The 21,968-nt window shown below is 34.2% G+C and overlaps 5 protein-coding genes across 5 annotated transcripts; 4 read left to right on the forward strand and 1 right to left on the reverse strand.

Moving 5' to 3' along the window:
* The first annotated feature begins 8,000 nt into the window (after window positions 1-8,000).
* Window positions 8,001-8,866, forward strand: LOC111215366 (agamous-like MADS-box protein AGL61). The gene has a single exon (XM_022718836.2). The coding sequence runs from the start codon at window positions 8,090-8,092 to the stop codon at window positions 8,630-8,632; it is 543 nt and encodes a 180-aa protein (XP_022574557.2). The 5' UTR covers window positions 8,001-8,089; the 3' UTR covers window positions 8,633-8,866.
* A 538-nt stretch (window positions 8,867-9,404) lies between these two features.
* Window positions 9,405-10,418, reverse strand: LOC106394421. Its single transcript, XM_013834995.3, has 3 exons — window positions 10,041-10,418; window positions 9,733-9,882; window positions 9,405-9,628 (listed from the first exon to the last, which is right to left on the reverse strand). Exons 1-3 carry the CDS (start codon window positions 10,257-10,259, stop codon window positions 9,551-9,553), a joined length of 447 nt encoding a protein of 148 aa, XP_013690449.3. The 5' UTR covers window positions 10,260-10,418; the 3' UTR covers window positions 9,405-9,550.
* A 1,976-nt stretch (window positions 10,419-12,394) lies between these two features.
* LOC111215060 (probable steroid-binding protein 3) lies at window positions 12,395-13,017 on the forward strand. Its single transcript, XM_022718178.2, has one exon. The coding sequence runs from the start codon at window positions 12,565-12,567 to the stop codon at window positions 12,865-12,867; it is 303 nt and encodes a 100-aa protein (XP_022573899.1). The 5' UTR covers window positions 12,395-12,564; the 3' UTR covers window positions 12,868-13,017.
* A 320-nt stretch (window positions 13,018-13,337) lies between these two features.
* Window positions 13,338-17,235, forward strand: LOC111215063. The gene is made up of 6 exons (XM_022718183.2): window positions 13,338-14,625; window positions 14,966-15,309; window positions 15,384-15,827; window positions 15,911-16,061; window positions 16,139-16,530; window positions 16,612-17,235. The coding sequence occupies exons 1-6, from the start codon at window positions 14,142-14,144 to the stop codon at window positions 17,119-17,121; spliced, it is 2,325 nt and encodes a 774-aa protein (XP_022573904.2). The 5' UTR covers window positions 13,338-14,141; the 3' UTR covers window positions 17,122-17,235.
* A 1,844-nt stretch (window positions 17,236-19,079) lies between these two features.
* LOC111215062 (L10-interacting MYB domain-containing protein-like) lies at window positions 19,080-20,068 on the forward strand. Its single transcript, XM_022718182.2, has 2 exons — window positions 19,080-19,355; window positions 19,425-20,068. Exons 1-2 carry the CDS (start codon window positions 19,080-19,082, stop codon window positions 19,677-19,679), a joined length of 531 nt encoding a protein of 176 aa, XP_022573903.2. The 3' UTR covers window positions 19,680-20,068.
* Window positions 20,069-21,968: the final 1,900 nt, after the last annotated feature.

Raw genomic sequence — 21,968 nt, forward strand, 5'->3', positions numbered from 1 at the left:
TCAGATAAAAACCAAATAGAGAAAAATAAAATCCAGAGCAAATTGGGAGTCACGAAGAAGTATTTATTGATAAAAAAAACATTGAAAAGGTGATGTGACAAGCGTTAAGTAAGTAATCACTATCGTTTACTTTGAATTATATGATAAGGCACAAGTCAAAGTCTTTGTGGCAAACACCCATAATCGTATAATATGAAAAACTCAAAATAAGGCCCTGTTCGTTTGCTCACCCAAGTGATCCATCTGGGTGAAGATGCAAATTGATGTTCGTTTTGTGCATTATAATGCTACATCCAGATGGATCACCCAGCTGAATTTTTAAAAACTCATCTCAAATTCTCACCCAAATGAAGGTGAGTCTCGACGGTGCATCTGGATGCAGATGCATCTAGTTCAGTCCAAAATGATAAATGACAAAAATGACCTTTTAAAATCAAAATATTATTTTCAAACAGTAAATTCTATTTTTTTGCATATACGTGTTTCCGCTATAACTAAAAAAAGCATTTTCTCGCAAAAACTGAAAAACACATTTTCTCGCCAAAACCCAAAAAAAAAAACGCATATTCCCGCCAAAACTCCAGAAAACATTTTCCGGCCAAAACCGCAAAAAGCATTTTTTCGCCAAAACCGGAAAAAGTAATTTTCCCACCAAAACCGGAAAAAACTCATTTTCCCGCCAAAACCGAAAAACATAATTTTCCCGCCAAAACCAGAAATGGAAATTTCCCGCCAAAACCGGAAAAACGCATTTTCTCGCCAAAACTGAAAAACGTAATTTTACCGCCAAAACCGTAAAATGAAATTTTCCCGCCAAAATCAGAAAAACGCATTTTCTCGCCGAAACTGAAAAATGCAATTTTACCGCCAAAACCGTAAAATGAAATTTTCCCGCCAAAACCGGAAAAACACATTTCCCGCTAAAACCGGAAAAACGTATTTTCCGCCAAAACCAGGAAATAGAATTTTCCCGCCAAAACCGGAAAAACGATTTTTCCCGCCAAAACCGGAAAACGGATTTTGCCGCTAAAACCGAAAAACGCATTTTCCCGCCAAAACCGTAAAAACACATTTCCCGCTAAAACCGGAAAAACGTATTTTCCCGCCAAAACCGGAAAATATATTTTCCGCCAAAACCGGAAAAACGCATTTTCCCGCCAAAACCGGAAAAACGCATTTTCCCGCCAAAACCGGAAAAACGCATTTTTCCGCCAAAACCGGAAAACATATTTTCCCGCTAAAACCGAAAAACGCATTTTCCCGCCAAAACCGGAAAAACGCATTTTCCCGCCAAAACCAGAAAAATGTATTTCCCGCCAAAACCGCAAAAATGCTTTTTCCGCCAAAATCGCGATAAAAAAAACTTTTCCCGCAAAATCGTGAAAAAAACTTTTCCTGCTAAAACTTCAAAACACACTTTTCCGTCCAAACCGCAAAAACGTATTTTTCCGCCAAATCCATAAAATGTTTTTCCGCCAAAACCATAAAAATAAACTTTTTCGCGAAAAACACATATTTCCTCAAAAACCGCAAAAATATTTTCGGCCAAAACCGTAAAAATGCTATTTTTCCGCCAAAACGTAAAAATTTGTATTTTAGTCATTTTATTAACAAGTTCATCTGGATGCAGATGAAAGTTAAAAAATGAAAAGCAAACGAACATAGTTGCATTCAGATGATTCATCTAGATGTATGAACAAAATGAAGAAACGAACAACACCCAGATGGAACATCTGGATAAGACATCTAGATGGACCATCTGGATGCATCTTCCAGATGTACAAACGAACAGGGCCTAACTCTCTCCCATCATTTTGACTTGCTGAACACCACCGACAGCGACGGCATTATAGAGGCTACCATCGTTGTGGCTCTTCATCGATGGTTTGAAACAGAGCTTTGCTGAAACATAGCTGTTGCCCAAGAAAATTTATGAAGCCGAAGCTATAACATACAAAGTGATTTACATTTACAGTCACTTTATGACTTTTTATTACTATAAAATACAACGATCCATGTTCATTTTTATGCTTGTCTATTTGTTTGATTACGTTTTTCATCATGATTAGAGGATTATTATGACACCAATTATGATTATAAAATCATATAGACAAGACAATAATACAACTCCCAATACAAGAGAAAGAAAAAAAAATTCACTGCATTGCCAAACTAAAATTTTATAAGATACACAAATCTTTAGGATCTTATTAACATACACAAATTTTATAACATACACAAATCTTTAGGATTTTATTATACAACTCTGATTCTTTTACCTTTTTGGATTATTATACTATTCTCCTAATTACTGTATTCTTTTTGCATCATGATTTTTAGAGCATTATATCATGTTTATAATAAATTTTACATTTACGTAAGACAATAAATTTTAACATTAGTGATTAGAAAATCATGCATTTCTGCACAAGAAAATGAAGAAGAAATCAGTGCATTGCCAAACTAAGATTTTATCATATATCTACAAAAAAAGGGACATTTGCTAAAACCAACCCAAATATTCAAGTCAAATGTAAAAGTATACCCCACTTTCAGTCAAATGCAAAACCAACCTAAAGGAGTAGTGAAAGTACTATTAAACCCTTATGATCAAACAAAAAACAGAAATGTATTTTACGTTTCTATCCTTTGGAAGTCTACACGTAATAAAAGAAGTCTACATATATATAGACTTCCTACGAAGTCTACTTTATATACTTGTTTTGTAGTCTACACTCTAATTTGATCTAATAATTTAATTTTAAAAATGCATAAAAATAATTATTGTGATATTTTTAACTAATCATCAATATAATGGATAATATGAAGTAAATAAATTAAAATTTCATATAATCGAACAATTTTGAAGAATATATACTAATTTGGTTATCATGTGTTAGACTATGTTCATAGTTTACAAACAAAAGGTTCTAACATGTTATGTCTTTTAGTAGTTGATTTCAAAGGGTTAGATTTTAGATTTTGTTTTTTTTTTGTTTTATTAACTTAAATCTGCATATTAATGTTTAGTAGTTTATATTTTGTATAAATGAGACTTTTTGATTATCAAACAAAACATTTAGGGTTTGAGATTTGTGGTTTAGGGTTTCGTAGGCCTACAATAAAGTCTATTTATCTGAAGACGTCTTTTTCAGTCTATATTTTTCAATTTGTTTTACAAAAAATCATTATATTTAAACTAAGTTAAGTTCCTTACGAATAAAAAAGTGAAATCATATACTATAACTATTAAAAAATAAAAAAAATAAATTTAATAAATCATATATTAAATTATTAAAATAATAAAGAATAAACAACAATAATTTAATTATTATAGTAGACTTCCAAAAAGGTCTACTATGTTAAGGTAAGATCTACTCCAAAATTTTAATTTTAGTAGACTTCAAACGAAGTCTACAGTATCGTAAATTTTAACCTAGTTACATTTTTGTCTCCCTATATAAACAAAATTTATACAATCTCTCTCTAAAGTGGCTGCACAAGTTTTTAAAACTCTCTCCCTTCTCTCTAAAACTTTCTCTCTTCTCTCTAAAATTCTCTCAATTGTTTCTAAATCTCTCTCATTATCTTCTTTCTCTCTAAAATTTTTTCAAGTCTTTCTCACAATATTATCTTGTCATTTTAGATATTATGATTCATGGTTTTCATCTTCTCCTTTAAAAAATGTAAGTTTTAGATCTATAGATTTTAAATGTGTATTTTTATGTTTATTTCTCACAATATTATCTTTTTTTGGTAGGTATTATCAATCATGGATTTCATCATCTCCTCTAAAAATGTAAGTTTTAGATTAATAGATTTTAAATATGTATTTACATGTTTATATTCAAATAAATTTATAGATCAAGCTCTCTACATTAATTTGCTACTAGTTTACCTTATAAATTCTATTATGTAAAGTATTTTCAGATTTAAAATTATTTTCACATTTCAAAATATATAAATTTTTTCAGATCTGAAAATTATCAGACAGTGTAGACTTCTAAAGAAGTTTATTAAAGCTTGCAGACTTCATATGAAGTTTACTAAACCACAAAGTTTAAGCAGACTTCATTGGAAGTCTACAAAAATATGACTTTAATTTTTTTTCTATGTTTTTTAATAATTTTATCTTATTTTGCAGGTATTTTCTTCCATAGTTGTTCTCTTCTCCTCCTAGAAATGTAAGGTTTACATCTATAGATTTAAAAGTGTTCTAGTATTTATATTCAAATAAAGTTACATATTAAAATTCATATTAATATGTCTTTAATTTATAACTATTTTGTCTATTAAATCATATTTTTTAAAAAAATTTAGATTTAAACTTATTTCATATTTTTAATGTATTTATTTTTCAGATCTATTTTTTTTTGATAGAGTAGACTTCATTTGAAATCTACTTAAAACTTACGGCTGGTAGACTTCAAATGAAGTCTACTACCCTTGACTTTTAAGCATATTTCATTAGAAGTTTACTCAAATATGATTTTAGTTTTTATCTTATTTTTCATAATTTTATTTTATTTTGCAGATATTCTCTTCCAATGTTTTCAAATCATCTTCCCAAAAATGTAAGCTTTCCATATATTCATTATAAGATATTTTGTGTTTATAATGAACTAAATTTATAGATTCATACATTATCTTTTTGCTTTGTTACAAGGATGACAAAAAACCATTTTTGAAATATTTTCGAGAACAAAGTATTTTCAAATTTTCTAAATGCACACTTTTAGATATGAAAATTTTCCATTAGTGTAGACTTCAACTAAAGTCTACTAAACAATAACTTTACGTAGACTTAATAAAAAGTCTACTAAAATATGATTTTATTTTTTATCTTATATTTTTCTCATAACTCTATCTTATTTTGCAGGTACTTTTTCCAAGACTTTATTTGAAGCATCAAGATTATGAAAAATCAAACATACTCAAGAATACTTTTTAATATATTGCTCTGTAATAACTTTCATAATAAAATATTAATTTTTAAATAATTTTTTAATGCATAATCTATAAACATTGTATTCATTTTTAGTTGTTTTCACTTGTATGATATTATTAATTTTTTGTTAGATATCAATTTTTTCACAAGATCTAACCAACCAAACAAGTAAAACCACCATAAGCTAAAATAATAACTAACACACATGTGAGAAGAAGAAAATCTATACAAAATTTTCCCAAAATTTTTCAAGAATAACACTAATCAAAACAATTTGCAATAAGTATCAAGTGTATAATTATAACACATTAAATTGTGAAATTCATCCAAGACCATTAAAATTTTACTAACATACACTGTAAAATAATTAAATCATGAAAAAATATGATGAATAATACACAAATACACTTTTAATAGAATTTACGACGTAGACTTCAACTGCAGTCTACATTTGTAGATTTACAAAAACGTCTACACTTATTATCTAACATATAGTCAATCCAAAAATTTTTAGTGTATTTAGCGCAGGCTTGATACACAAAGGCGTACAAAGTGTGTCTTAGATAACTCGATCAAGTTCCGTACTTGTCGATTATTCGTGACAGGCATAAGAGGAGTATTTTCCTATTCGGAGTCATTTGTTTTAAATGATGTTTGGTAAGAAATAGGTTAGCACCATCTTCTCAATTTTGTTGTCCAGATCATAATTTTCTTGTGTCATTTCAAGAAGTTTACCATGTGTACAGCCATCATGCATAATGAACATTCTTCAACCTTTCCGATTCTTCATCCTTTTCGAATATTTTGTCATCTAAAATGTCTTTGCCCATGCTTCACACTCGCTCTAAGTTTCCAACCACATCCTTGAACACGACACTTAGCCACATACAGAGTTTTCGTTGTCTTATATGCTGAGAATGTAAATTTATATTCCACAGTCACCGACTTCAGCTTTGAAACAAGCTCAGCCTTACTAGCAAAACTATAAACGAAGACTTACAAATACGTCTACAATTATTAGCTAACAACATTGTCAAATCAAATGAATTATACCTTCATAATTATAAAAAAAATTCTTTTCAAAATCACTCAAACCCATTAGGATTAACTAACACACACTGTCAAACAAAAAATCTAGAAAACATTTAATGAATAATACACAAATTCACATTTTTATAGATTTTTCTATGCAAACTTAATATTTAGTCTCTGAAGATGTAGACGTTCTTTTCAGTTTACAGACGTAGACTTCAAATAGGTCTACTCTTTGGGTTGGTTTTTGCAATTGACCATTTTACGGGTTGCTTTCTATAGTTGAATAAAAGTTGTGATTTTGTACATGTAGACTTTCTTTTCGGTCTACAATTTAAAAAGGTTACTTTTTGTAATTGACCAAAATTCATCCAAGATTTGACTTTCAGAACTAGACTTCATATGCAGTCTACATGTTTGAATTTTTTTGAAAGAGGTTAGTTTTGCAATTGACCAAGTTTGACTTCAAATCAGTAGATTGAAATGAACGTCTACGGGTGTGTAGACTTCTTGTGAAGTCTACTCTCAAATCCGACGGGTTGGTTTTGCATTTGACCAAAATAAAAAAGTAGATTTTATACGCAGTCTACATTTTTTTTTTAAGATAAGAAGACTGCATATGAAGTCTACAATTTAATAAATTTTTTGATTGCTTTTTAAACTTTTTGGTCAAACACAAAACTAACATATTTCACGAAGTCAAACTTTTGGTCAAATGCAAAACTGACCTTTTATAGACTTCGGTGGCAGTCTACATTCTGTAGAGTTCCGTTGAAGTCTATTTTGAAAAGTCAAAAGTTCGGTCAAATGAAAAACTAACCTCTTTTAGGTAGACGTCTTAGTAAGTCTACCAAAAGTTTTATTTTTGTTGTCAAAGGTAAAGACGGAGACTAGTGGGGAAGTCTGCGTTAGAAAAAAAAATTGTCTGGTCAATTGCAAAACTAACCCGTGCGTTGACAAATAGACTGCATCGTAAGTCTCCACGGAGGCGTAGACATACAAAACAGTCTACCGTCGCGACACAGATCTGAAAAAAGAACGAAAACCATGTAAATAGTTACCTTTTTCATGTATAAAGCTCGTTTCCAACCTTTTCAACCGTCCAAACTCCAAATATGAGCAAAAAAAAGCATCTTTAACGATTCACTAATGAAGAAACTCGAAAATATGAAGTTTGTGATTATGAAAATGATAGTTATGAGAGTTTTTTAGATGGAAATGTAGAGGAAATGAGAGGAAATGAAGTTTTTTGGGTTAGAATGAGAAAAAAAGTGGTTGAAAATTGAATTCTAGAGCTTTAGAGCTCAAAAATGGTGGTTCATGGTGGTTGGAAAAATTGATGAAGATGGCATTTTTGTAAATAAGAAGAAATGGTTAGGGTGTATTTGGTTTTTTGTTAATTTCGAAATTAATAAAAAAATAAGTAAAAATGGCAATTTTGTGAATAATTCAAAAACATAAGGATAGTATGAAAATTTTATTGATGAATAGTATGAACAAAAAAAAAGGGGTTGGTTTTGGATTTGACTTGAAAATATGGGTTGGTTTTGAAAAACACCCACAAAAAAATAAAAACAAACTGAGTAATTACAAGCTTGCTGTTACAAGAAAAATATATCATATTCTTACTTTTAGTTTATTTCATCCCTATGAGCTAACCTGTAAACTATTAAAACTAAGGTAATTCCGATCCTTTCTCCTAGTTGTAGATTATTAGATTACTATCAAATTAGTTTTTTTTTGCATCATGATTGGTGATCATTATACACTTTTATGAAATATATCTAAGTTACTGACTTTTAACAATTAATGATTAGAAAATCATGTATTTATATACAAGACAATAACACAATGAAAACGTTGTATTGCCAAACTAAGATTTTATAACATACAGAAATCTTTAGAATTTTATTATCTATCTACAACATTAATAACAAACTGAATAATTACAAGCTTGCTGTTACAAAAATAAGAAAATAAATTGCCAACTATGCAACTCGATTTCATAATAATGTCACACATACTCAAACATGTATATAAACACACAATTTCTCTACCAAATTGTCTAACAAAGCAAAACAACTAAAACCCCTTGACATAAAGAAAACTATGATGTCGAAGAAGAAAGAAACCCTGGGACGACAGAAAATTCCGATGGTTAGGATTAAGAAAGAGACCCACCGGCAGGTCACATTCTCAAAACGTAGAGCCGGTCTATTCAAGAAAGCTAGCGAGCTTTGCACATTGTGCGGCGCAGAGGTTGGGATCATCGTGTATTCTCCAGCCAAAAAGCCTTTCTCTTTCGGCCATCCCAGCGTCGAATCCGTATTGGACCGTTATTTGTCCCGCAACAATTTGTCCATAACGCAGACGGAGAAACCGCAGGGAAACGCTGCAGCGAGCAGCGGCGTGCTGAACGTGGAGCTGACGCAGATCGTGAGCCAGTTAGAGGAAGAGAAGAAGAAGGGTCAAGCGATGGCGGACATGAGAAAAGCGAATGCGGTGAGGTGGTCGATGACGAATTGGTGGGAAAGGCCAGTGGAGGAGATGAATATGGTTCAGTTACGGGAAATGAAATCTGCGTTAGAGGAGTTGTGGAAGATTGTTGTGTCAGAGACAAGTATGGCTCGCCAGCTCGGTTTAAGGATGTGATAGAGGATGTGTTACGGCTCCCTCTCCTTCTTACATGAATAATGCCCTTCGGTTTTTCTAATGTTTACAATGGTTGTTTCTGATTAACACATATTATAAGCTAATATCTTCCTACCTGGCTTTTTTTAATTATCTCAGATTATTTTTGTTTCTTTGGCAACATGGAAAAATATTAATGTTATCCGGTTAAGTTACTTTAATGAATTGATTATATACTATAACCGACAATATAGCTTAAACTTATAAGTTTTTTTTTTTTTTGAAAAAGATAAAACTTATAACTTATAAGTTACTTTTAAGAATTATAACTTAAACTTATAAGTTATAATTCTTACTGCATCCATTGGGGGTTGCCTTTCTCACTCACTGGACCATTTCAACACCATCGCCTCAATACTTTCTAAGTTTCTAGCTTGTGCTTCACTAAAAACGCCAACGCTGGCAGTCTCTGGTGATCGGTTGGTGGTGACGTGAAATACTATATTTTTGAACAATGTTGTCATCCATGATGAGACGACCAACCATGCTCTATTGACATGACTGCGTTGTTTTTCAGTGTTGGGTTTGTATATCCCTAAGATATAGTGATGATATGGCTTGGAGGATTCATAAAAAGGAGAGGAAACAAGAGCTGGTGCTGAAGTGGAAGACGGCTCACGTGGAGTAAGTCTTGGCAAAGTAAAGCAAAAGATAGGATACAGAAAAGAGACGGAGTATATACATGAAGTAGCCTTAAGAGGAAATCACAATTAGTAAAGACAGAACAAGGGGAAATGAATGAACATACATTGATATATTTATACACAATACATGTACAAAGAAATGTATTCATATTACGCTTGAATCAATGTGAACATTTGTACTCCGTATAAAAATCATCAAATGCCAAAACACTTAACTTGGTTTTGTTCATATCAACTACAATGGCACTGGAGGCTTTTCCAACCACTTGGCACGAAACCCAGTTCCCTTGCAATCGCTACAGCAAGCAGAACCCTTAACACACACAAAAAAAAAAAGAATCGAATATTCATAACTTGTAAGGTACTTTTTGGGTGGACAGAGAAAACGATTAAACATTATCTGATTAGATAACTAACCTGACCGGAGCAGATAACACAAGAAGTATTCCTAGAAGGAACCTGGCAAAGCATGTTATCACCGAGGATGAAGAATCCAGTACCCGCACACCATTTGCATTCAACATGACCCTTTGAATTGCACGATGAACACCCAACGGGTCTTGGTTGCTTCAGTGAAATAGAAAAAAAAAAAACAAATCATTAATCAAAGACAACACATTCCTTGTAACATCTAGCAGCAAGAGAGACCTAACAATAAACTTGTTCACAGATCAAATCGTCAAACAAAATTGCATATATATGGGAGAGAATCAATTAGCAGGTACCTGAGAGATAAGCCAGGCTTGTTCCATACGCTTAGCGAAATTTGAAGAGCTCTCGGGGGAATCAACCGCCGATGCCCTGACGGTGGCCGGAGAACGGCGAATCGTGGTTGAACTCGGACTGATCGCTACGAAACCTAGCTTCGTTCTACTCGGGGATATCCATGGATTCACTATCGATTTCGGTACGATCCGCGACTCGCAACACATGCAAATCGCCATTTCTCTTCTTCTTCTTCTTCCTCGCTGAGAAGTTTGAATAATTCAGCAGAAATTAAAAGACTTTGAAATTGATTTTTTTTTTGCGTACCAAATTGGAGGACGGTTGAGGAGGAGAAATGCCCTGGAAATTGTGTTATTGGACACTGGGCCCACAATTTGCACAGAGTTGGTTCTGTCTGGCTTGTTTCCGATTCAATTTTAAAGCATCTTAACCGGTGGGAAAATCCCGGTTGAGACAACAAATGATTACTTATCCGAATCAATCACAGACGTGGTCTATGGATTTTGTTGAAGCTAATCTTGCTACAATATGAGTTAATATCTGGTGAAACAATCTACTTTTGCTCCACAACCTCACACTTTAGTTCTTTTCTCTTTCCCAAGATAACCTTGATGCTAATTAGAAAGATGCTAACATTAATGAAAGCTAATACTACGTTCTTTGTAACTAAATGTGGATCTTCTCTCCTTTTTGAAGAATCTCATGTCAATATCAACTCCGAGACGTCCTTGTAAAAGTCGTCCGAAAATTAATGAAAGCTAATACGTTCTTTGTAATCTACCATCTTTTAATTTGACGCCCAATCAACAGATCTGCAACAGAAAAAGGGAAGATAAATGAATAATAATTTTTTTTTTTTGTTCAGCCTAATAATAAATTAATACTAAGCCACACACCACACAATCTAGCATGCTTAGACAACCATCAACCTATGACCTATTCATGAGATAGCATCTTTACCTCCCATCTTACAAGCACCAAGTTTGCATGCTCCAAAGTTCGGCGAGTCCAAACTAGTCTCCTTTTACCAGACACTAGTTTCATGAATCATGACTCTACCATGTCTCATTTCATTTCAAGACGTAATTAACTCGTGTTGGTTGCGAAAAGGTCGCTTTCTCACTTGTCACTTTCTTGGTGTGCTGAGTTACAATTACGGCTTCATTACTCATCCTTTTATTCCGGTCTGCAACAATCTTCTGTTTTCTGAAGAAATTTTGGTGAAGGTTTCTTGTACACTTTGGTTACCAGTCATTGCTTCTTTTGGTGTTGAAGTTTAAACTAACCAACCTCCTCTTTCTAGCGCTAACAGAAACTACAAATGTCAAAAATAAGAAATAGGAATAGTTGAAAGAGCAGGTTCATTGACACAAATGAAATAAGAAGGCTTTTCGGATAAATATGCAAAAAAATTAAGCAAAATATGAGATATACTGATATAGTGAAGTAATGTTTGACATGCTATACTAGATTTTGATCCGCTTTTGGTTTTCAATTTTTTTTGTAAAAAATATATAGTATAAATAAGTTATGTATTTTAATTTTTTTCTATAATATATTTAAACTTATGTATATTATTGAGTGAAAAAAATATTTCGTGAATATATACCTAATCCATTTTTGAATCTTTAAATTTATGGTTTTCCGAATTTTAATTTATGGACTAATATTTACACCTTAACAATAAACTTCAAAATATATACCTAATTTATATTCGAATTGACTTCCAGAAACAAACAAAAAGTGACACTATTTCACTTTATAAATGATTCGAAAGTGACGTAGAAAAAGATGATTCGAAAGTAAAAGGACAATTGTCAATAATAGCACCTTTTAAAGTTTATGTCTCAAAAATAGCACTAGAAGGAGAAAGTCACAAAAATGACATTCATTAAAGGGTAAAATATCCCTAATACCCTTGGTTTAAAATTAAATAAATAAACAAAAATAAATAAAAATAAATAAAAAATTTTTTATAGTTTCAGATTCGAAATTTTTATAAATTTTTTTGAAATTTTTTTTCAAATTTTTTTTTTATTTTTTTTCAAATTTTTTTTTTATAATTTAAAAATACATTTTGAAACTGTTTTTAAAATTTTTATTTTTTATTTTTTATAAAATTTTAAACCCTAATTCCAAAATCCCACCCCTTAACTCTAAATCCTAAGGTTTGGATTAATTAACCCAAAGGATATAAATGTATATTTACTTTTTTTAATGAAACCTATTTTTGTGACTTTGAGCCTTGAGTGCTACTTTGGGAACAAAAACTTGGTTTAGTGCTATTCTAGTATTATGTTAAGTGGAATAAATTCAACAAAAGATAAAAATGCTATTCCACTAATGAGCCAAACAAAAATTTAATTTCCACTATAAATTATTCGAAAGTAAATGCTCTCAAGTCGAATAACAATGTCATTTTCCACTATAAATATCCCTCCCACCTAATCCATTATCTCCTTCATCTTATCAATTGGATCTTTCCAGAAAAAATTCGATTCCGAGAGAGAGAGAAAAAAGAAAATGGAGTTCACGGCAGAGCAGCTTAGCCAGTACAACGGGACCGACTCATCGAAGCCGATCTACGTGGCGATCAAGGGCCGAGTATTCGACGTCACCACCGGCAAATCCTTCTACGGCGCAGGAGGCGATTACGCGATGTTCGCGGGAAAAGACGCGAGCAGAGCTCTGGGGAAGATGAGCAAGAACGAAGAAGACGTGTCTCCTTCTCTCGAAGGTCTCACCGAGAAAGAGATGACCACTCTTAATGATTGGGAGAAGAAGTTTGAAGCCAAGTATCCCGTCGTTGGCCGCGTTATCTCCTAAGCTCAATCATATCCTTCCGATCTCTCGTGTGAGGATCTGTGTGTGTTTGTGTTTGATATGATCGTTTGATGACGATTGGAAATCTAATAATGTAATAAATTGGTGTTTCTTACTCTTTTAATCCTTGTATTACTGATTTTAGTTTTGTGATTGCTCTCTCTACGGATAGATCTGCGTGGTATCACTTATCAGATCAAAATTGATGACTGGGTTAGGGATTCCCCCAAATCTTTGGTTGTATTCTTAATCCGGTTTAGTGAATTTAGAGTTATGGTTTAAATGAAATCGTCACAGAGCTCAAAGTTTTAGTGTGGCATGGAGATCGATTGTGTTGATTTGTGTAGTTTTCAAAATAGAGAAGATAAATTAATGGGGGTGGGGGTGTTCTTGGACTTCTTCTCCACGCTCTCTTATGGCTATTTCTGCAAGCAACTAAGTTAAGACAGGAAATGAGAGACAAAAGAGTGTCACTATATTCTGCAGCAGAACTGTTGGCTTGAAATGTAAATCTGGCAACTTATATTGTCTTTTGGATCATTTAAAAAAATATGGGTAAAGCTTACTTTGTATGTTATTGTTGGCTTTCAAGATCTTGAGCTGGGTTAGGAGTTGTATGTATCTCATAGTCATAGACATGTCAGCTTGTTGTTGGCGACATATAGCTGTTAAAGAGATGTAACTGGGTTTGTAGACCAGATAAAAGCTTGAGCACAACATGTTTACAACTATATATGTGGTCTAGTTCACCCAAAACAAACAAAAGCTTGAGCACATCATTGATCAAACCATCATGCTCGTTTCATTGGATAGTTCCCAGTGCCACTCTCTGTAGGTTTAGTAGTTTTCTTCGTCTTCTTTGGCTCACCTAGAGTTAAACAATTAACAAGAACATGTCAGTAAACATCAGAAGTAAAAAGAGAATGCTCTGCTTTCTTACATCTAATATCTTCTAATATCTAATACGCTAATTAAAACCTATAAATTTCAAAAAACCAAACAAAATTGGGAGTAATTCTTCAAAATGTGTATATTCGTTGGACCCATAGAGCGCCTTAAAAACGAAAGGCTAAGCCCAAACATAGAAGGCGATAGATAGATAAACCAGAGGAGAGAAGGAGCACTGAGAGCCAAACAGAAATAATTCGGGATTAGGGTTAATCTCTCTCCCAAACTCCGCCCAATCTCTCTTTCTCTCTCTCACCGCCGCGCGCAACTATAACCGCTACCTATATATTCACACACACACAGACACTGGTTACTGCTTCTCAGCTATCATGAGCGGTCAAACCTCTTGTAATAATGACCGAACGAGAACGTACTGGACCCCAACGATGGAGCGTTTCTTCATAGATCTAATGCTCGACCATCTCCACAGAGGCAATAGAACCGGCCACACTTTCAACAAGCAAGCCTGGAACGAGATGCTCTCCGTTTTCAACTCCAAGTTCGAGTCACAGTACGACAAAGACGTGTTGAAGATCAGGTACACGACTCTTTGGAAACAGTACAACGACGTCAAGAGCCTTCTTGATCACGGAGGGTTCTCTTGGGACCAGAGTCATGAGATGGTGGTCGGAGATGAGAGTCTGTGGAGTTGTTATCTCAAGTCTCATCCTGAGGCTCGTGCGTACAAGACCAAACCTGTGTTGAATTTTAATGATCTGTGTTTGGTCTATGGGTATACGGTTGCAGATGGGAGGTACAGTAGGTCAAGCCATGATGTAGAGTTTGAAGATGAGATCAATGGAGTTAACATTGGTGTGTTCTTGCTCTTTCTTGATTTTATTACAAACTGTGTTTTGTCTGTAGGTGAAAGTAGTAGTGGAAGTCTTATTTAGTGATATTTTACTGCAGTGTTTAGTTAGTTTGCTGTTTAGTTGCTTTTAGGATCCGAATAGCAATCCGGTGCGGTAGTAATAGTAACAAAAACCTATAGATACATATGTACATTTAAAGATTTTTGTTACTATTAACTGCTGTGCGATTTGTAAACATTCGAAGCCTTAATTTCTTTCTGTAACAAGTCCTCTTTGTATAACATTTAACCAAAAGAAAAAAGGAAATACTTACAATGAGTGATGCTTTCTATGTTCTGTAGGTGAAAGTAGTAGTGGGAGTCTTGTTATGTCAAGTAAAGAAACCTCGAAAACCGAGTGGACTCCGGTAATGGACCAATACTTCATCAGCCTTATGCTTGATCAAATCGGAAGAGGTAACAAGACTGGCAATGCTTTCAGCAAACAAGCCTGGACAGATATGTTAGCTTTGTTCAATGCTAGGTTCAGTGGTCAGTATGGTAAAAGAGTCTTAAGGCATAGGTACAACAAGTTGTCTAAATACCACAAAGACATGGGAGCTATCTTGAAACAAGACGGGTTTTCGTGGGACGAAACTCTTCAAATGATAGCTGCAGATGATGTCTTTTGGAACTCTTACATCAAGGTTTGAAATTCCTACTCTTGTAATAAATAAATCTAGATGTAATGAAACAGGCACTTATGACGTGATGAAAGCAGGAGCATCCACTTGCTAGAACATATAGGATGAGGTCATTACCGAGCTACAACGACTTGGAGTTAATATTTGCTAATCCAGTCCAAGGCAAAGATGATGCTATACCAGATGAGACTAAGGCGGGCCAGGCTCAGAGTTCTGATCGTACAAGGACGTTTTGGACACCGCCTATGGACAACTATCTGATCGATTTGTTATATGACCAAGTGAATAAAGGGAACAGAGTTGGGCAGACTTTCATAACGAGCGCTTGGAACGAAATGATTACATCGTTTAATACCAAGTTCGAGTCTCAGCACGGCAGAGACGTTCTGAAGAACCGGTATAAACACTTGAGGAGGTTGTACAACGACATAAGGTTTCTTCTCGAGCAAAACGGGTTCTCGTGGGATGCAAGGAGAGATATGGTTGTTGCTGATGATAGCGTTTGGTGTTCATATATAAAGGTATGCAACATTCTTTCCCCTTTTTTAAGATATAAGTTATATATGCTTGTGTGGTCTAAATTAATAAAATGAAACGTGTGTAGGGACATCCAGAAGCTCGACCATATCGAGTGAAAACTATTCCAATTTACCCAAATCTTTGCTTCATTTTTGGTAAGGAAGTGTCTGATGGGAGATACACACGCTTGGCTCAAGCTTTTGATCCCACTCCTGCAAATACTGTGCGCATAAACGGTAAGTTTCTCTATATATATTGGCTTTTGATTCATTAGGTGTTCATTTGTGTTCTTATTTATATGAATCCATGGCAGAAAGTGAAAGCGAAGATAGACTCAAGGATACTTTCCAGATGGTGCAAGCCGGGGAAGAGAAAGATGATTACCTCTGTAGCAGCAGTGGTCCTTCTCCTGTAGAATGGACAGCGGTCATGGACCGTTGTCTTATTGATCTCATGCTTGAGCAGGTCAATAGAGGAAATAAAGTTGGTGAGACATTCACAGAACAAGCTTGGGGGGAGATGGCAGAATCCTTCAATGCAAAGTTCGAATTGCAGGCTGACATGTTTACTCTGGAGAATCGTTACATATTGATGATGAAAGAGCGTGACGACGTCAACAACATCCTTAATCTTGATGGCTTTGTTTGGGATGGAGAGAAGCAAACCATTGTTGCAGAAGATGAACATTGGGATGCATATATTAAGGTAAGGAGGCTAATCTAATGATGTTTTCTTACAAGGTGTGTGTGTGTGATTCTGAGAGATTCAGTGTCTGGATTTTGGCAGGAACATCCAGATGCAACTATATATAAAGGCAAAACGTTGGATAGTTACGGTGATTTGTGCAAGCTATATGAACATCTCTCACACGAAGGCTTCAACTGTGAGAATCTCATGATAGAGTTGGATAACTATGGCCATGAGATTGATATAGTTGATGACTTTAGTTCTTCTACTCAAAAGCAGCATTGTAAGCGAGCCAACCCAACTCCACATGGGATAAATGCACGCAAGGCTCAGAAGACGGGAGGAGAGATGATGAGGAAGCCTCAGAGTGAGACAGAAGGTGAAGGCCGTGATTACGTGGAGGCCATGCCTCAGGAGGATAATTTCACAAGAATACAGAACGCTGTTGATGCACTGCAAGCTTTACCAGACATGGATGATGAGCTTCTGCTGGATGCTTGTGATCTTTTAGAAGATGAGAAGAAAGCAAAGACGTTCTTGGCATTGGACGTCTCTTTAAGAAGAAAATGGCTGGTGAGGAAGCTTCGGCCTCCTTCGTCTAACGTTTAACCAGTTTGTGTCTCTCTATTTCTACCCAAATTTGTAAGCGCAGCAGAATAGTTTATGTAACGTTGTAAAAGTATGTGGTGATCTTAGATACACAATCTTTAGGGTTGGGCAAAATATCCGGAACCAAAAAACTGACCCGAAAATCAAGGTCCCGAACCTGATCGGACCGGGCTAAATAACTGAATGGGTTCTAAATTGATGTATCCAAAGAACTGGTATCTAATCCGATCTGAATCGAGAATAGAATGAGTATCAGAAGATATCAGAAATATAAATATATATCTATAAATATTATGTATAAATATATGCATAATTATTTAAATTAAATATATTAGTTATTTTCAATATTTTTGTGTATTTTCTGGATAAAATATGATAGTTGAATAGAAATATTCAAACAAAACCGTATTTAATGAATATTTTTGGTTATTTTTTGGTACATTTAGATAGTTTAGATATAAAATATCCGAACCGAATCGGATAATAAGGTTACTTTGGATACTATTATCCGAACCCGTTTCAGATATATTCGGTTATTTTCATGTTCCTTTACATCAGAACCGAATCCATCCAGATCCAGAAAGATCCGACTCGAACCCGACCCAAAATTTTATAACATCTAAATGAGGTCTAATTTCCAAACCTGGAAACATAATACCCGAAAAAACCGATCAATACCCGAATGGATACTCGAATGCCCAGACCTATATAAGAAAACATAACTTTATTTAGTGAAATTTAACGTGTGGTTAAAGTAAAGAAAGAGAGCATAGTGCCTTGGATGAAGACAGAGGGTTTCAAGGACAAGTCTAACCCGTAAACCCATCTCTCTCTCACACACACAGATGAGACAAAGAAAGCATGCTGGTAGTTAGTTGGGTGTGCTCTCTCAAGTCTCATAGACGACAATAAAAAGAGAGAGAGAGAGAGAGAGAGAAAATGAAAAGCGATCAAACAATGGCGATAAAACACCTCACTGCTACCGCATATGGCGCTGTCTACGGAGCTATTTCCGGCGGTATAATAGGAATGGTCATGACCCCACTGCTCAGGCGTCACTTTCGAGTCCTAGGCCTCGCCCCACTGAGTCAAAATGTGTTTATGCTTTCAAAATGTGTGTTCTTTGGTTAAACCAAACCCTGTTTATGTTTTCACAGCTTGCTCTTAGCATCAGGTGCTGGGTTGGCATACTCTTTTGTGAGACAAGGCTTGAAAGTCCGACCTGCAAACGCACTCTTCAACGTTGCTGCTTTCACTTTTGTGTCAGGACCAACGTTTCAGGTGATTCATCCTTCATTAATCAATACAAGATTATATACCTTCTTCTTACTTAGCACGGTTTTTTTTGTTTTTCCTTCAGCTGAGGGAAACAATCAGAGCAAGAAGTGGAGATTCCACCAGGGGCAAGGCTTTTGATACTTGATCATATCAAAAGCTTTGAATACAAGCTTCTCTACTCTCACATGGATCAAAATATAGGAATTGAATCCAACCATGGTCTGCTGTTTTGAGTGCAGGTACCTTAAGATGAGGAAAGCACTAATTTGACCCCCTACCCTTTTGTCTAATATGGTGGTGATGTAGAATCTTAGATGTTGTTTGTAATAATAAACTTGCTAGTTTGTAATAATAACCTTAAGACTTAACCACCTATGAATGTTCGAAGCCAAGAACATAACTTTTTTCACTGAAATTTTATGTCTGCTTAAAGTTAAAAAAAAAACAACTTTATTGAAATATCAAGCACCAACGAACCTCTTAGTCTAACATCCAACGATTTCTTCAATCGTTTTCGCCATTTGTGGAGTGAGAGGATTCTTCCAATCACCAATGATACAAGAAATGATTAACCCAAGGCATTGCTCTTTTAGGAAAGTCCCATCTTCATGCTTCTTTCACCCAAAGAAGATTACCTCTGTAGCAGCAGTGGTCCTTCTCCTGTAGAATGGACAGCGGTCATGGACCGTTGTCTTATTGATCTCATGCTTGAGCAGGTCAATAGAGGAAACAAAGTTGGTGAGACCTTCACAGAGCAAGCTTGGGCGGAGATGGCAGAATCCTTCAATGCAAAGTTCGGATTGCAGACTGACATGTTTACGCTGGAGAATCGTTACATATTGATGATGAAAGAGCGTGACGACGTCAACAACATCCTTAATCTTGATGGCTTTGATTGGGATGGAGAGAAGCAAATTATAGTTGCTGAAGATGAACATTGGGAAGCTTATATAAAGGTAAGGAGGCTAGTCTAATGAAACACCATAGTGATGTTTTTCTTACAAGGTGTGTCTGAATTTTGGCAGGAACATCCAGATGCAACTATATATAAAGGTAAAACCTGGGAGAGTTATGGTGATTTGTGCAAGCTATATGAACATCTCTCACACGAAGGCTTCAACTGTGAGAATCTTATGATCGAGTTGGATAACTATGGCCATGAGATTGATATGGTCGATGACTTTAGTTCTTCTACTCACAAGCAGCATTGTAAGCGAACCAACCCAATTTCAAATCCGGGGATAGATGCACGTAAGGCTCAGAAGACGGAGTGGAGATGATGAGGAAGCCTCTAAGTGAGGCAGAAGGTGAAGGCGAGGATAAATTCACAAGAATACAGAACGCCGTTGATGCACTACAAGCTTTACCAGACATGGATGATGAGCTTCTACTGGATGCTTGTGATCTTTTAGAAGATGAGAAGAGAGCAAAGACGTTCTTGGCTTTGGACGTCTCTTTAAGAAGGAAATGGCTAGTGAGGAAGCTCCGTCCTCCTTCGTCTAACGCCTAACGTTTAAGCAGTGTGTGTGTCTCTCTATTTCTACTCAAATTTGTAAGCACAGCAGAATAGTTTATGTAATGTTGTAAAAGTATGTGGTGATCTTAGATACACGATCAAAAGCAAGAGTTTAGGTTATCTAACTTGCATTGTTAGATATGAATAGTTCAAGGCATTGGTATTTAGGACAGTCCCATCTGGCCATCTTTAAACAACATAACAAACAATCATTAACTAGACCATATCGAATTCAAACCGAAGATTATGCAATCAAAACTGAATAAACCAAAATTTGCACTATTCCAAAAACGGGTCCAATGGTTAAACTTTCAATTGTTAACAAGGATAAATAAGATCCAGCCTGATGAGTTTATTTGTATATATTATCGACAATTTTTTTAATATATATTTCATCATTTTATACTTCACTTGTGTCAGAATCACCATTGTTCCATTATACATATACAATGTTTTTTGTTGTTATTATATAATTTTTTCCGATGGACCGGATCAATTTTTATTAAAAATTGTGGAACTAAATTATAGTTAATATATCATGGATTAATCGGATTGGACATAAAACAAATTATGACACAAAAACTTTATTTTTTTCCACCAAACACATTTTGAAAATAATAAACAGAGTTTAATTATTTTGACATTTATCTTCCATATGGTTTTGAAAAGTTTCAGATCAACCATCGAATTAATACATGTCATTTTAATGCTTTTAGTCGTATGTTTAAGTAAAACTTACATTTTTGTAATTTACAGTCGTTTAAAGAAAATCAAAATATAACATATAAGAAAAATCTAACATATAAGAAAAATATAACATGTACGGTTGCCTCATTTTTGTAATTTAAAGTCGTTTAAAAAAATTAAAATATAACATATAAGGTTTCTCCATTTTTGTAATTTAAAGTCATTTAAAAAAATTCAAAATATAACATATAAGAAAAAAATCTAATTTTTTATTATATGGTTAAAGTGATTGTTTAATCTTTTAATAATATAAAATTAAAAAAAAATGAAGAAAGATGCAAAAATTGTTAACAAATCTTTATTTTTATTTTTTTGACAACAATAACTAATCTATGATAAGAAACCTACTTTTTTAAAAAGATGATGGTCCAATGAACCCAGCTAGATTGAAGTTGTACGCGAAGAAGACACTGGCATGCACACTCATATTAGAAGAGGGCAAGAGCTCAGTATATATAACCCCGCACACACCCGGGTCAAGAGACCGGTACGCTTCATAGAAACTGGTCCAAAGTTCCATCAACTTATTGTCTCCACTAGGATCACAAGCCCACGTTACTAAGCTCGACATTAACAAATCTTTATTATTTATAGTCATTAATTACCACATATATGTTAATCATATTAGGTAATTTTGTAGCTTTTACTTAAAGAAAAAATATACGCTTCTTATATTTTGGGTTAATATAATGTTCTATAGTAATTGAATTTGGACCAGCATTTTTTTTTCAATTGATTCTTAAGATACCATGTAAGCTAAATTGATATCTTAATTAAATGACATTTAAATAAAGTCTTTTTTTAATTAGTACAACTTTTTAAATGATGTTCAATTAATATATACGGGATTGTGAGCCAATGGCTAAACTTCAATACTTACGATCCAATTCAATGGCCTAAATGTCATCATTATTCTAGAAAATCAGACAATACATTATTATTTTATCTTTCAAGTTATTCACATATATCTTCTTTTCTTCTACGTTCAAACTTCATTTTCAAGAAACTCCCTCTTTGACATTAAACTCCTTAATTCACTACCTTCATCAATAAATATTTCTCTCTCTCTGAAATTCAAAGCACATATTTGGAAACACTTCCATGTGTACAAGTACAAGTTCGATATCAGTGGTGGTTACTCTCAAAATATAAAGAAATGTATTTATGTTACAATGCAATAGATATTTACTGTTTTCTGTTAACCTTTTAAGTAGCTCACAATATTCACTTCTCAGAAGAATAAAATCTGATACTTCTATAGCTTCAGAGACTGCCCTAAATCGCCTTCAAGGAAAGAAAATATATA

The sequence above is a fragment of the Brassica napus genome, chromosome A4 (assembly GCF_020379485.1).
Source record: "Brassica napus cultivar Da-Ae chromosome A4, Da-Ae, whole genome shotgun sequence".
Taxonomy (NCBI): Eukaryota; Viridiplantae; Streptophyta; class Magnoliopsida; order Brassicales; family Brassicaceae; genus Brassica; species Brassica napus.

Excerpts from the sequence above, each read along its gene's own strand:
- LOC111215366 (XM_022718836.2), top strand. The coding sequence starts at position 8,090 with ATGATGTCGAAGAAGAAAGAAACCCTGGGACGACAGAAAATTCCGATG.
- LOC111215063 (XM_022718183.2), top strand. The coding sequence starts at position 14,142 with ATGAGCGGTCAAACCTCTTGTAATAATGACCGAACGAGAACGTACTGG. Across the intron at positions 14,626-14,965 it reads GATCAATGGAGTTAACATTG|GTGAAAGTAGTAGTGGGAGT; the intron begins GTGTGTTCTTGC and ends TATGTTCTGTAG. Across the intron at positions 16,062-16,138 it reads AAATACTGTGCGCATAAACG|AAAGTGAAAGCGAAGATAGA; the intron begins GTAAGTTTCTCT and ends AATCCATGGCAG.
- LOC111215062 (XM_022718182.2), top strand. The coding sequence starts at position 19,080 with ATGGACCGTTGTCTTATTGATCTCATGCTTGAGCAGGTCAATAGAGGA. Across the intron at positions 19,356-19,424 it reads ATTGGGAAGCTTATATAAAG|GAACATCCAGATGCAACTAT; the intron begins GTAAGGAGGCTA and ends GAATTTTGGCAG.
- LOC106394421 (XM_013834995.3), bottom strand. The coding sequence starts at position 10,259 with ATGGCGATTTGCATGTGTTGCGAGTCGCGGATCGTACCGAAATCGATA. Across the intron at positions 9,883-10,040 it reads AAGCCTGGCTTATCTCTCAG|CAACCAAGACCCGTTGGGTG; the intron begins GTACCTGCTAAT and ends ATTTCACTGAAG. Across the intron at positions 9,629-9,732 it reads GTGTTATCTGCTCCGGTCAG|GGTTCTGCTTGCTGTAGCGA; the intron begins GTTAGTTATCTA and ends GTGTGTGTTAAG.
- LOC111215060 (XM_022718178.2), top strand. The coding sequence starts at position 12,565 with ATGGAGTTCACGGCAGAGCAGCTTAGCCAGTACAACGGGACCGACTCA.